General features: G+C 32.2%; 1 protein-coding gene across 2 annotated transcripts in view; it reads left to right on the forward strand.

The window, feature by feature from the left end:
* MTBP (MDM2 binding protein) overlaps positions 1-13,248 on the forward strand; it is a 63,454-nt gene that overhangs the window by 13,236 nt on the left and 36,970 nt on the right. For both annotated transcript variants that reach the window (XM_011360766.2, XM_023530963.1), the window contains exons 10-11: positions 199-271; positions 4,085-4,202. In XM_011360766.2, the coding sequence (XP_011359068.1) occupies positions 199-271; positions 4,085-4,202 (191 nt within the window). The remainder of the gene's footprint in view (positions 1-198; positions 272-4,084; positions 4,203-13,248) is intronic.

Raw genomic sequence — 13,248 nt, forward strand, 5'->3', positions numbered from 1 at the left:
TATTCATAGTCATACTATTTCTTGGTGTATTTTCAGAATCAGAAAAATAATTATCCTTAAATAAAGGAGTAATTGTGAATTGCTACAGTTAAAATTTTAAACACTTTAAGCACCTCGTGAATTGGAGAACCACTTACATTAGGAAGTAGAATTCTCTCACAGTTACTATTCCATCATTTCTTTAACTCATCAGTACAGAGGAATGACTAAAAACAGTACCAAGAAGAATTCCATGTTGCTGTTGGAGCAGATTTCTTCTCTGTGTGGCAAGGTAGAGAAGGTTTTTTTGGTTTTGTTTTAATTTAATATTTAAGAATGTGTGAGACAAGGGAATGTAGTCTGCGAATCTATTTTGCACGATGATTTGGTTTCTTTAATATAGCATGATTTTAGTCCTCATTTATATTAAGATACCTTGAACTTTTCCTAGTAACCCCAAAGTCCTCTGTAAACCTGAAGTAGTGTTTTGTTTTTTACAATAGATTTAAAAAAATAAGCTTCATGACTGGTAATTGCGTTAAAAATTTAAAATTTTAGGGCACATTAGATTATTGTTAACCTATTCCTTCAACATCTGATTTCAATTCTGAGAGAAGATAGTCATATATCTACATTATCCATTTCGTGGTAGGACAGGTGGGTGCAAGTGAGAAAACTTTCTAAAGCTTCACTGAATTATCATTTGTAAGTTTTCCATTTTTCTTTCTTAATCCTGATAGCGTTTAGGAGATTTGTAGCTATTTCAGTATATATCGCACACACATACACACATATATAATGATCGGATAAATTGGTATATTTAAAAAATTTTTAACTACAACATAAAGAGTTTTAAGTGACATCATCTATCCAAAGTTAAGTGTAGTTTTTAATAGGAAAAACTAAAAGTGCTTTTCTTCCTGCTTATTTGTTCAACTGCTGTGTTCTATGAAAACAACTTTTAGTGCACAAAATATTTATTGGCAATATTTACATAACATTTTCTTATTGTTTTAACAACAAAATACTGTTATCAAACAATTCTGCTGGGAGAAAAATGATTATTATAATTACAGTTCCCCCATAGCGCTATAATCAAATCTTGGTTATAATTCCTTGAAAAAATTGATAAGGGAAATAAGATTTTGGCCTTAAGATGCTTGACTATATGGTAACATAAAATTTTGGCTTTCAACCTCTTTTATCTATGAAATCGTTTTTGAATTGTGCACTATTTATTTGATGAAAGGGCTTTTGAAAGAACAGCCTGAAGTATAATATTAACCTGTGTTTTCATCCTCTATAGAATACCTAGCATATTAAATGTTGAAATTTTAAATTTTATCTTTTTTTATTTTTCCAACATATGTCCTACTCTGTGCCAAGCACTGCACTAGATTTTAGGGATCCATGGATAGATTGTATAGATGAAGACTATCTCGTGGAACTTACATTTTGGTAGAAAAAATAGAAAATAAATCATGAGAACAATGAAGAAAATAAGCAGACCGAAATAGGATGATCAGGTAGAGGGCCTACTTTAAACACAGACTAGTAAGATGATACATCTCTACAGAAATGTGTACACAGAAGTCTTGTGAAGTACCGTAGTTTAAAAAAAAGACCACAAGACAAAAATCACTAAGAATTAAAAAAAAATCTTCATCCATTTAGTGATTGAAGACAGGCAACACTAATCCTAGAAGCTAGCTAAAGTATTGATAGCTTTAATATTGTATTTTCAATTGTTTTAAATTTTTTGTATTAAGATTGTCATTTTTATGCTTCTTGGACAATTGCTGTAAAATAGGATATACTTAATCAGTAAGGGACAAATAAATGGAACTTTGTATATGTTTCTACTTTAATGCAGCAAAAGAGATAATTTTTAGAAACATGCATTATGTAATTTAGCTAATATATCTCTGTGAAGCAATTCGTTTTCATTTACTTAGTCTCTTACACTTTTGGAAAAACATTGTTTTGAATTGCATGCTCATTCCTTGAAATAATTCTGCTGTTTTATAACTTGGTTTATTTATTAAACATTAATTGTGTGTGTGTGTGTGGGTGGGGGACTTCCTGCTATATACCAGGTGCTTATTTCAGGAGGAAATAACGTGGACAAGGTCTCCCCTGGGGAAGTTTTCATAGTGCTTAAATTCTAGGGATTTCTGTGATCCTATGTCAATTTTGGAGCTTAACCAGAAAAAATGTGTGATTATCTTCGAATAAAAATAAAAGTCTTTTAGAGTAAAGCTTATTTTCTTAGATTAGACAAGATAGGAGTGTTAGGGAACCGTGATATCTACTAATCAGATGACCAGGAAATATTTTTTTGAAAGAGGAGAATTTGCAGGACTAGAAACATGATTGCCGTGGTGCCTGCTCGTTTGGGGTGAGTGCCTACTGAAAAGATTGAATCGAGGTATTGAAATTCAGATTTGAAATGTTATTTGGCTTTAAATTCTAGAGGTAGAATGATAACCTAAAAGGATCATTCTCAAGTCTCTCAGAGTCTCCCTAATGATTAGTGTGTAAGAACAAGTTATTACAATCCAAGTTTGTATGACTGCCCTATAAACAACTGACAAATTTATTTTATAGGGAATTATAGCTTATAGGATTTAGAAATGTTTATTTTCATATTGGTAGCAAATGCTTAATAAAAAATAGTCTATCTCAAAAATGTGGTCACATCTTTGGCTGTAGTGGATCAGGACACATTTATATCAGGCTATAAGTTATACATTGAACTGCATTTAGCATCTCTGAATTGGTAAGCTGTAACTATAATTATAACAATTATGTAATTGTTAAGCTCTAACTGGGCCCTGATCTAGTAACTCACATTACAAACTCACATTACAGCCTTATCTACACTTTGGGTCATACTATTTTGCCATACATTTGGGACTATGAAGTCTTATTTATGTAAGAATGAAGAACTAGGATTTAGTGTTTAGAAAATTACACATGTATATTTTATACTTAAGAATTATTTTCCATTGCTAAATATTTTTATTTTTAATGTCTAATGCTCAACTATGTAGAATAATTTGACTTTAAATTTTAAAAAAGTTTATAACTATAATAATAAAGAAAAATTACCATATTTAATTTTACCATTTTTATTTTTCTTCTAATATACTTATTTTCTTATCTATTAATTAAGAATACATCAGTAAAAGTAATAAATAGCAATAAAACTAGTACACTAATGTATTTAGTATCACATATCTCATGCAACCCTCCCGCCTACGTAGGACAATTAAAAGAGATTTTGTGTTGGATTTGAGCTCTTTGGCAAATGCTCTGCCTAAATTTCCGCAAAGTTTTGTTGTTTTTTTTTCAAAAGATATTTATTGGGATGTGCTGACTTGTAGATTATGTTGTAAAATAACTGACAAAATGTCGCTTTCAGAGTTGCACTTTGATTTATTCAGTACTTAGTCAAACTGATAATTTAAATATATTATGGTAGTTTTTTGGAGACAAATATTTAATAAACATCTGTATGCCGAGCTCAGGGAATACAGAGATGAATGAATTGAGTTTGCTCATAAATCAGTCAGAAGCTGCTGTTCATCTGGTGTATGATTCATGGTTTCTCTGCACGTTATACCTATTAACATTAAATCTCTGATTTCTAGGAACAAAAATTTTGAAATTGCCTTCCAAATTATTCTAATTTTGATGCCAGAATGGTAATTTATCTAATCAAAGGGTTATAAAATTATGGCTTAGTATGACAGAATCTTTTGATGATAGAATCCCTGGCCTCTCATTAGTTTGCAGATATACAAATAAATTACATTCATAACCTGAACTTGAAGCAAATATCGTGAGTAACAAGGTTTTGGAGATAGATAACCCAGTGGAAACGGGATGTGTATAGTTTTGAAGAACATTCTCTATTTTTATTGTCTGTTTTTTTTTGTTTGTTTTTGTTTTTGTTTTTTAGTTTTTATAGTGGGTGTTTTGGGAGAGAGCATTACTACATGCATGTTTTATAGGTGAAATATGAGTGGAAAATTGCCAGATGATACTATTTAAGAATTACTCTCAATGTGTAGTCACTAAAAATATTTTCTGCTTTATCCAGGTTGGTGCTCTTTTTGTATTGCCATGTACTGTCAGTAACATACTTATTCCACCTCCCAACCAACTCAGCTCAAGAAAATGGAAAGAGTATGTAGCTAAAAAGCCTAAGACAATCAGTGGTAAGTAGTAAATCTCTTAAGTGGTTTTAATGGTACAACATAGATATGTATTTTTTAAATTCGAAATGGAGATAATATTTCTTTATGAGAAAATATTACTACCGATTAAGAAGGACCCACATCATTTTAAGATTTTTTTATTATCTCTAACATCCTACTGTAACATAAAATATATCAACCTTATTAAAAAATAAGGCAGAACTAAAGGCAGAACTTTTAGTTAATTAGATAGTTAATTTTATTGAACATGGATTTCTTAGAGATAGTTCAGGAATACAATTTGTAAAAATGAAGTGGTTAATTTATTATATGGTATATTAAAAAACAAAGTTGTGATTACTGTTTTCTGAAGAAATTAGTAGAACTTATTTCACAGCTTAATTATATGCTATACAGCGTTCTAAGTACTTTAGAAATTTTGATCCATTTAATTTTTATAGTAGCCCTATAAACTTATTTTTTGCTCATTTAACAGCTGATGAATTTGGGGCTTGGAGAAGTTGGAGAACTATTATAACTGGCAGAATCTTGAAGTGGAGAACTCTTATAACTGACTCCACCAGTTAATAGCTCTGTAACTTCTCCAAGGATTTGAACCCAGGCTCTGTGCTCTTAATCAGGACATTGCGTTGCTTCTCTAATAATCTGTTACAGTCAAGATTCCATTGTAAAAATGAAACCTTAATTTCTGTTATAATCAGATTATTTAAATCCAAACCTTAGTTTTTTATAAGGTAATTATGAAGCTCAGATTTTTAGTTACTTGCCCATAGCCACATAGCTAAAGTGTGTTTCTTTATAGTTTGCTTCAGTGTAAATTCTTTTTCTAAATCGGACAATAATTTGTTTAAATTATTTTTGAGCTTACAGTTAGTTTTTGTGACCCACGATATGATGGGACTAAAGAATTGGAATCGAGACATATCTACCTGGATCGTTCTAGAAGAATTCTCTAGAAATACCCCAGTGTCCTTAGAAATACAATTTTACAATCAGTGGCCTACATATGGGAAATAGGTGAGGAACTGAAATCCATTTTAATGTTGAATTTGAAATACAGATAATATCTACGTGGACGTTTTAATCTATAGAGTTTGAAATTTAGATTTATATCTCTAGAGAGTGGTCAGGGCTGGAGATTTAGATTTCAAGTTGACCAGCTATTTTGTTTATCTATTTTAAAACAATCTACCCTAAAGTTAAGTGGCTTAAAAGAGCAAATACTGTTTGCTCACAGTTCTACAATCTGAGGTAGGTTCGGCTGGGAGGGTCTTCTACCTGTCTCACCAGACACAGCAAGAACAGCTGTGTTTCTCTCTCCGTGTGGTCCCAGAGCCTTTCCTTGTGTGGTTTCTTCATGCGATCTCTGCAGCAGGAAGTTTTACCTGGTGCCTCAAGACTCCAAAATGTGCAAAGTCAATGCTGCCAGGACTTTTTAAGGCAGTCCCAGAATTGGCCTAGTGTCACTTCTGTTGTATTCTATTATTTAAAGCTCCTCACAAGAATGACCTAGATTCAAGGGAGAGGTGACTATGTAAGAGTGTGAATGCTGGGAAGCCACCAAAGTAAAAGCCTACCGTTGGTATATACAGGTAACAGTCGAAGCCTTAGGAGTGGTTGGAAAAAACCCATACAGACGTGCCTGGAGAAGAGCGCTAAGGACAGGGTTCTTAGAGATACCTGAATTTAAGATATAAGTGGAGGAAAAGTTAGGAAATGATTTAGTTAATGGTAGACAGAAGACCCTAGAGAGTTATAATCGTTAACATCAACGTCCAAATATCATTTATGACATGACAAAGAGTATGGTGCAAAGTGTAGGAAATAAAGCGAAGTCAAACTGGGTCACTGCACTTGAGAAAGTACATGCATGTTTTTATTTGTTTGGGAAATTTATAGTCAAACGAGGAAGGCGCTATGGAAAATCATTATAAATCTGTTTAGCCGACAGTGTGAAGGTGAAGTGTATGACCTAACATAGCCTTAAGAATTCAGGAAGGCTTCCTGGAGGAAGAGACATTGTTAATACAGATTATTGCACTGCTAGTGCATGAAAACATGCAGCTTTAACCCTTCTCAGCGCCTCACAAGGAATAAATGTTTACCTGATGATTTTGACAGATGCTCAAAGTCAGAAATAGATTTGCTGGGGTCAGTTTCACTTGTACTGCATCAGAGTCAGTTTCACTTATACTGCATTAAATCATGGGATAATATTTATCTATTTCTCAATGTTACATATATTAAAACTTATTAAAATGAATTGAACATTAACATTTCCTAACTAAAATTGAGTGTACTCTGGGCAGCCTATTATTTATTTTTTCTGTTGTAACTTTTTCCAAGGTAATTTACTGATTTAGAACTTATTCTTAATTTAGTTGTGTGTGTGTGTGTGTGTGTGTGTGTGTGTGTGTGTGTGTGTGTGTTTTGAGTTCATTACAACTCTAAGAAAATACCTTACTGTGTGGCTTAATTTGAGGTTTTAAAATTATAACCACTTGAAATTTCAGGATTAATTTTGGTAACTTCTGAATAGTAATGAGACGTATGTCACATAATAATCTTCTAAGCCAGATTGTTGATTGCTAATTAGGCTATATCATAAAGGGCTGATTAAGCGGACACTTTACAGTTTTGTTTTGTTTTTTATCTTAGAAGTAGAAACAAAATCAAATTGGGCAGTTGATAATAAAGTCTGTTCTACTCATAACTGTTTCTGTAGGAGAAATTCTTAATATATCCCATTGATGAGATTCCTTTTATAAAAGGAGTAGCCAAGTTTTAGCTATTATAAAAATTTTAAAAGCTTTTACATAAGAAAACTTCATATGCCACTCATAGTGCCACTACCAATAGCCAGCCTTTCTCACTATCTAAATCAGGTATCAACTAGCAGATCAGCCTCCGAAATCAAAACTGTTTTCATATAACCTCCTGAATTATGCCCAGCTGCTCTCTACTATTGCCCTACATGTTCCCTATGTTCCAAATTAAACTTTATACTATTTCCTTAAACTACTCCCTGATTTTATTCCTTTATGATCTTATCATCCATTCTATCAATTATACCTTTCCTTCATTTCTTTGAAGATTGAGTAGATACTCTGTATCTGGCGTATTACTATAATCTGGGGATTAATGATGAGCAATTCCTCTTTTGGAATTTATAGCATAATATTGAAAATAGATATTGAGAAGTAATTTAAATCTTACTATAACATTGTATTTAGTAGCAACCAACTAGAAACAATCCCCAAGGGATATTAGATAAAAAAAACGAGGTGTCCAAAGGTTGTTATGCTAAAATCTATGGTAAAAACTCAGAGTGTGTGCATGTAAGCATTTATGCATATTTGTTTGTATATGCATTAAATATTCAGTTTTTCAGCAGATATTTTTATTGAACACCTATGATATACTTGGCCCTGTTTCATATGTTGGACCAGCAGTACATAGAATAAAAGTCCTTGCTCTCAGGGGGTTTACATGATAGCGGAGAAAATAGCTTTAGTTCTTCCCCCAGATAGTCCTGTGATTAGGTCTCTCAGTTGGGGGGGTGGCTTTACTTAGAAGTCATTTTCTCATTCAGGACCTAATTTGAGATACCTTCTAAAATTAAGCTGTTCTTCTGACATTATATCATCTTCCCAGCTTTATTTTTTTCTTCTTAGTACTTATTGCTAATATAATAAGTGTGTCTGTTTCTTTCACTGGAAGTGAGAAGAAACAAGATGAAATTTTTTACTTTAATTTATTGTTTTATTTTCAGTGCCTAGAATAGTGTCTGATACTAGATATTCAAAAATATTTTTTAAATAATAGATGAAATATATTTATTCAGATAGTAATAACTGCTTTCTGGAAAAGTAAAGAAAGAATTTTAATGGACTTCATCGATGCAATGTGAACTGAAATTTGTGCCCTAGTTTTTATCAGTTCCTTAGGTCTAATATAGCATCCCTTGATGGAATAAAATACATAAATATATATTAGCTTAAATCACATGTTATTGCTTTATTTATATATCAGAAATGATTAAATATCAGCAATTTCATATGGTTTGACCTAAAATAGAAAAACAATGCCCTATTGAAGTGTGCTTAAATTAAGAGTAGTAAAAGAATGATTTTTTTCAAAGTGATTTTTGGCGAAAGACCCAGAAACTGTTATGATACTGGGAAAAATGCAAAAGAACTGTATGAACCAATGCAATGGACTAAACCCTATTACATTTCCGAAGAAAGACTTCTATATTTAAAACTTGTATTGTAAAGCCAATTGTATAATTAAAAATGCTTGGCTCACCATATGTTCACAGAGAAGTTTTATGAAATTGGCAAAAAATTGGATGTTGATCATTGCCTAACTTTATATTACAAATGAAAAGGTAAGATATGGAGAAATCAAGAAATGTCTCTAATGTCACAGGGTGAAATCAGAATTCTCACCCAAGTCTGAAGGCATTTATAGGCCATCTATGACAGTTTTACTTTTCTGAGTTTATTGTTGCCTCATTTAAAAAAAAAAAAATGGAATTCTTTTGAAAGGAAACATTTTAAAGGTACTCTTGGAAAAAAAAAGTCTTATTTTGTTGACAGACAAGTCTTCTAATAAAAATATTTTAAAAAGGACTAGACTAATAAGAACTGATGAAATGTCTTGAATTGATGAAGCATATACCTCATCTCAAATCAGTATGATAAAAGTGTTTCAGAATAGTGAGCTGAAACTGATAAGGTTAAAATGACACAGTGTGACTGATCTATAAATAATTTCTATATTAAGAAAAGGTAAAGGACTCTGATAAAGATTTTGAAAGAGATTTCAGTGACAGTATAGTATTCTCTCAGTCAGCAAACATTTATTGCGTGCCTGTTGTATTCAGGCTATTAGTCTAGGTATCAGGGATGTAGCAGTCACCACTATTAAACAACTTCACTGTACTAACTTTTACTGAGCACAGCATTCAACAACATAATCATTTTTTTCAAAGATGTATAGAACATTCTTCAGGAGAGACAATGTATATGTTAGGCCATTACATGAGGCTCAGTAAATTTAAAAGGATAGAAATAATGCACAATATGTTCTCCAGCTACAGTGGAATTAAATTATAAATGAACAACAAAAATCTGAGAAATGCTTTAAATATTTGGAAATTAAATAGCACACTGCTAAATAACCCACAGGTCAAAGAAGAAATCAACAGGGAAATAATAAAATAGTTATAACTGGATGAAAATAAAAACAAAACATAAATTTATGGGAAGCAGCTAAAGCAGTACTAAGAGGATTTAAATGCTTATCTTAGAGTGGAAGAAAGATCTAAAATCCATAATCTAAACAACCTCAAGAAACTAGAAGACTAAATCCAAGTAAGTAGAAGGAAGGAAATTAGACCAGAAGTCAATGAATAAAATATTGAGGACTATAACTAACGAAAGAACAGCAAGGCTTGTGCACTGAAAATGACAAAACATCACTGAGAATTAAAGGAGGTGTAAGTAAGTGGAGAGGGACGCCATGTTCGTAAATTGGAAAACTCAGTGTTATTAAGATATCCATTTGTAAAAAAGTATGTGTGTGCATGTGTATAACTGTCATATAGAAATTAACTTAAAATGGATATCTTAATATCCATTACAGTTTTAGTGAAACCTCTGTAAAACTGTAAAACCTCTGTAAAAAACATACACCAAAAGAATGATCTATAAAAAAAGAAATCTATAAAGTCACCACAATTAAAATTGTCTACTTTTTGAAAAATACCGTTAAAAAATTTTAAAGGCTACTAAGAAAAACTACTAATTATATAGCTAACAGCTATGTGTGTTTGTGTGTATAAAATTCTTACAACTCAATAGTAAGGAGACAACTCAATAAGTGGGTAATACATTGAAAGACACTTCACTAAAGATACACGAATAGCTAATAAAGCACATGAAAGATGCTCACATCATTAGTCTTTAGGGAAATGCAAATTAAAACCACAATGCGGTTCTGTAAAAACTCACTAGAATGGCTGTTATTGAGAACAGTGACTATCAAATGTTCATGAGGATATGGAGAAACTGCAAACCTCACACATTATTGGCGGGGATGTAAAATGGTACAGTTACTATGGAAAACAGTTTGGCAGTTACACTTAACTACACAGCCCAATACTTCCACTCCTAGGTATTTATCCAGAAGAATGAGAACATATGTTAATACAAACGCTTGCAAGCAACTAATTATAAAATCAGTATTTGTAATAGCTAAGAATTAGAAACTGCAAATATTCATCAACTGGTGACTAGATAAGCAGTTTGTTTTGTCTATATAGTGGAATAGTCCTCAGCAATAAAAAGGCATGGAAAGTTCTGGGTATAACTAAATATGCTAAGTTTATAAAGTCAAGCTTAAAAGACTATTTTTACATGATTTCATTTATGTGAAATTTTTATAAAAGGCAGAGGGAGACAGCAAATCAGTGTTGCCTGAGGCCATGAGTAGGAGGGGAGATTGACTGCAAAGAAATAATGAAAGTTTTCCAAAACTGGATTAAAGTGATGGATGCACAGTTGTATAATTTCCTTAAATGAATCAAATTTAGACTTTTATGTATATGTACATACGTACATATATATGTAAATTATACCTCATTAAAACTTTTTTTTTGTTAAGAATCACCTGAAGACCTGACCTAAATGCAGGGTTTTGCTTCCCCCTCCTAGGTCAATGATTCTTAAAACCAAATCGTATTAGAACCACCATGACAGTTATCAGAAAAGAAAATCTAGTGGACCCTACCTGAGAGCAATTAAATCTGGGGAAACCAAGGCCTTTGAAGTGCCTTGGTTAACAGAGCCCAGGTGTTTCAGATGAGCATCCGGGACCCCTAACCTATGTCCTAGATGTGTTCTTTTCAGCTCTATGCTAGTGGGCCGCTGTTACTGAAGAGTCTTTTCAGATGCTTTGAGGCAGAAAAAGGATTAAGCATCAGTGCCTTAAGGCTTTAATTCCTTGGCTAGAAAACGAGGATGACTATAGGAAGAGCTATAAGAATTGAATAACTATGCTAATTGTGAATCTGTTACTCTGTGTATTTACATAAAAATTATTTAATAAGTCTTCAACTAACACCTGCTAAATCTGAAACATTTTTAAATGACTACATAGTCATTATGGTTAGGGGAGTTCTTTAAAATAAAATATTTTTCTTTTGAGGAAAACAAGTTTATAATTACAGCCTTCAGTGATTAAAGTGCTCATAAAAGTGATGAGATTTAAATAATGTGAAAAAGATGTCATAGATTGAAGAGAAACATAACTTGAGTTGGCAAAGTGCTAAATTGGTAAATGAATTAAGATCACTGTAACTCTTGGCAGACCTTAGTTTTAAATACAACTGGTAACAACAGTGTTTTTCCTTTCTAATAACCTTTATTTAAATTCCTTTTCTAAAATTGATGTTCATGAATAGAATTAATGTCTCTATTGCAAGCTAATTTATTTTTGTACTTTTTTGGGGGATAGACTTTAACCCACAGTATGCTCCTGTGCATAAACTATTATAATAAACTTATAGTAGATTTTTTCTCAATGTTTATTTGTATAAATACATATATATACATATATAAATATATATTTTATGTGTATGTATATAGATATATATCCCAAAATGCTAAGAACTTTATTTGTTTGATCAGAACCTTACATTCCTAAGATAATTATAAATTTTAAAAAAGAGCTTTGTTGAGATATAATTCACCAATTATTTAAAGCATACAATTTCATGGTTTTTAGTCCATTCACAAAGCTGTGCAGCCATCACCACAGTCACTTTTAAGACATTTTAATCTACCCCAAAAGCAGTTTAAGACCCATTCGTAGTTACTCCCCTTTTCCATCACCTGCCTCTCCCAGCCCTTAGGCAACCACCATCTATTTCTGTATCTATTTGTTTGTTCTGGACATTTCATATAAATGTCATCATACAGTGTGTGGTCTTTAATGACTGGCTTCTTTCACGCGGCATAATGTTTGCAAGTTCATCCGTGTTGTAGTACATACCAGTACTTCATTCCTTCTTATTGCCGAATAATCCTCTGTCATTTGGATATACCACATCGTATTTATTCACATCAATTGATGGACATTTGAGCTGTTGACAGTTTTGAGCTATTATAAATAATGCTGCTATGAATATTCATGTACTTTTTTGGTGAACATATGTTTAAAATTATTTTGGGTATAACCTAGGAGCAGAATTACTGGGTCATATGATAACAAAGTGTTTAACTTTTTGAGGAGCTGCCAAACTGTTTTCTAAAGTGGCTGCACCATTTTATATTTCCACCAGAAATTTATGAGGGTTCCGGTTTCTCAGTATCCTCATCAACACTTGTTATTATCTGTACTTTTGATATAACTACCCAAGGGACATGAAGTGGTATCGTGGTTTTGATTTACATGATCATATTAGCTAATGAAGTTGAACATCTTTTCACGTACTTATTGGCTACTCTTCTATATCTTTGGTGGAATGTTTATTCAGATCTTTTACCCAGTAGCCTTATCATATGGTTAGCTTTGTTTTAAAAAAATAAATAAATTTTTAGAGGAGCTTTAGGTACATAGCACAATTGAGTGGAAAGTACATTCAAATAGCCCATGTCCCCACACATATGGAACATCTCCCATCACCAACATCCTGCACCAGAGTGGTATGGTAAATTGTTACAATTGATGAACCTCCATTGACACATCATTATCACGAAAGTCCATAGCAGGTTGATTTCTCAGTCTCTGATGGTATACTTTGAAGCATGAAAGTTTTTAATTTTGATGAAATCCAAGTTTTTATTTTTTTCTTTTATTCCTTGTGCTCTGGTGTCACATTTAACAAACCATTGCTTCATCCATGGTGATGAAGATTTATGCTGTGTTTTCTTCAAAAAGTTTTAACATTTTAGCTTTTACATTTATGTCTGTGATCCATTTTGAATTAATTTTTGTATTTATTGTGGGGTAGCAGGGCAGGGGACAACTTCATTCTTTT

This window comes from Pteropus vampyrus, unplaced genomic scaffold, assembly GCF_000151845.1.
Source record: "Pteropus vampyrus isolate Shadow unplaced genomic scaffold, Pvam_2.0 Scaffold59, whole genome shotgun sequence".
NCBI classification, from domain to species: domain Eukaryota; kingdom Metazoa; phylum Chordata; class Mammalia; order Chiroptera; family Pteropodidae; genus Pteropus; species Pteropus vampyrus.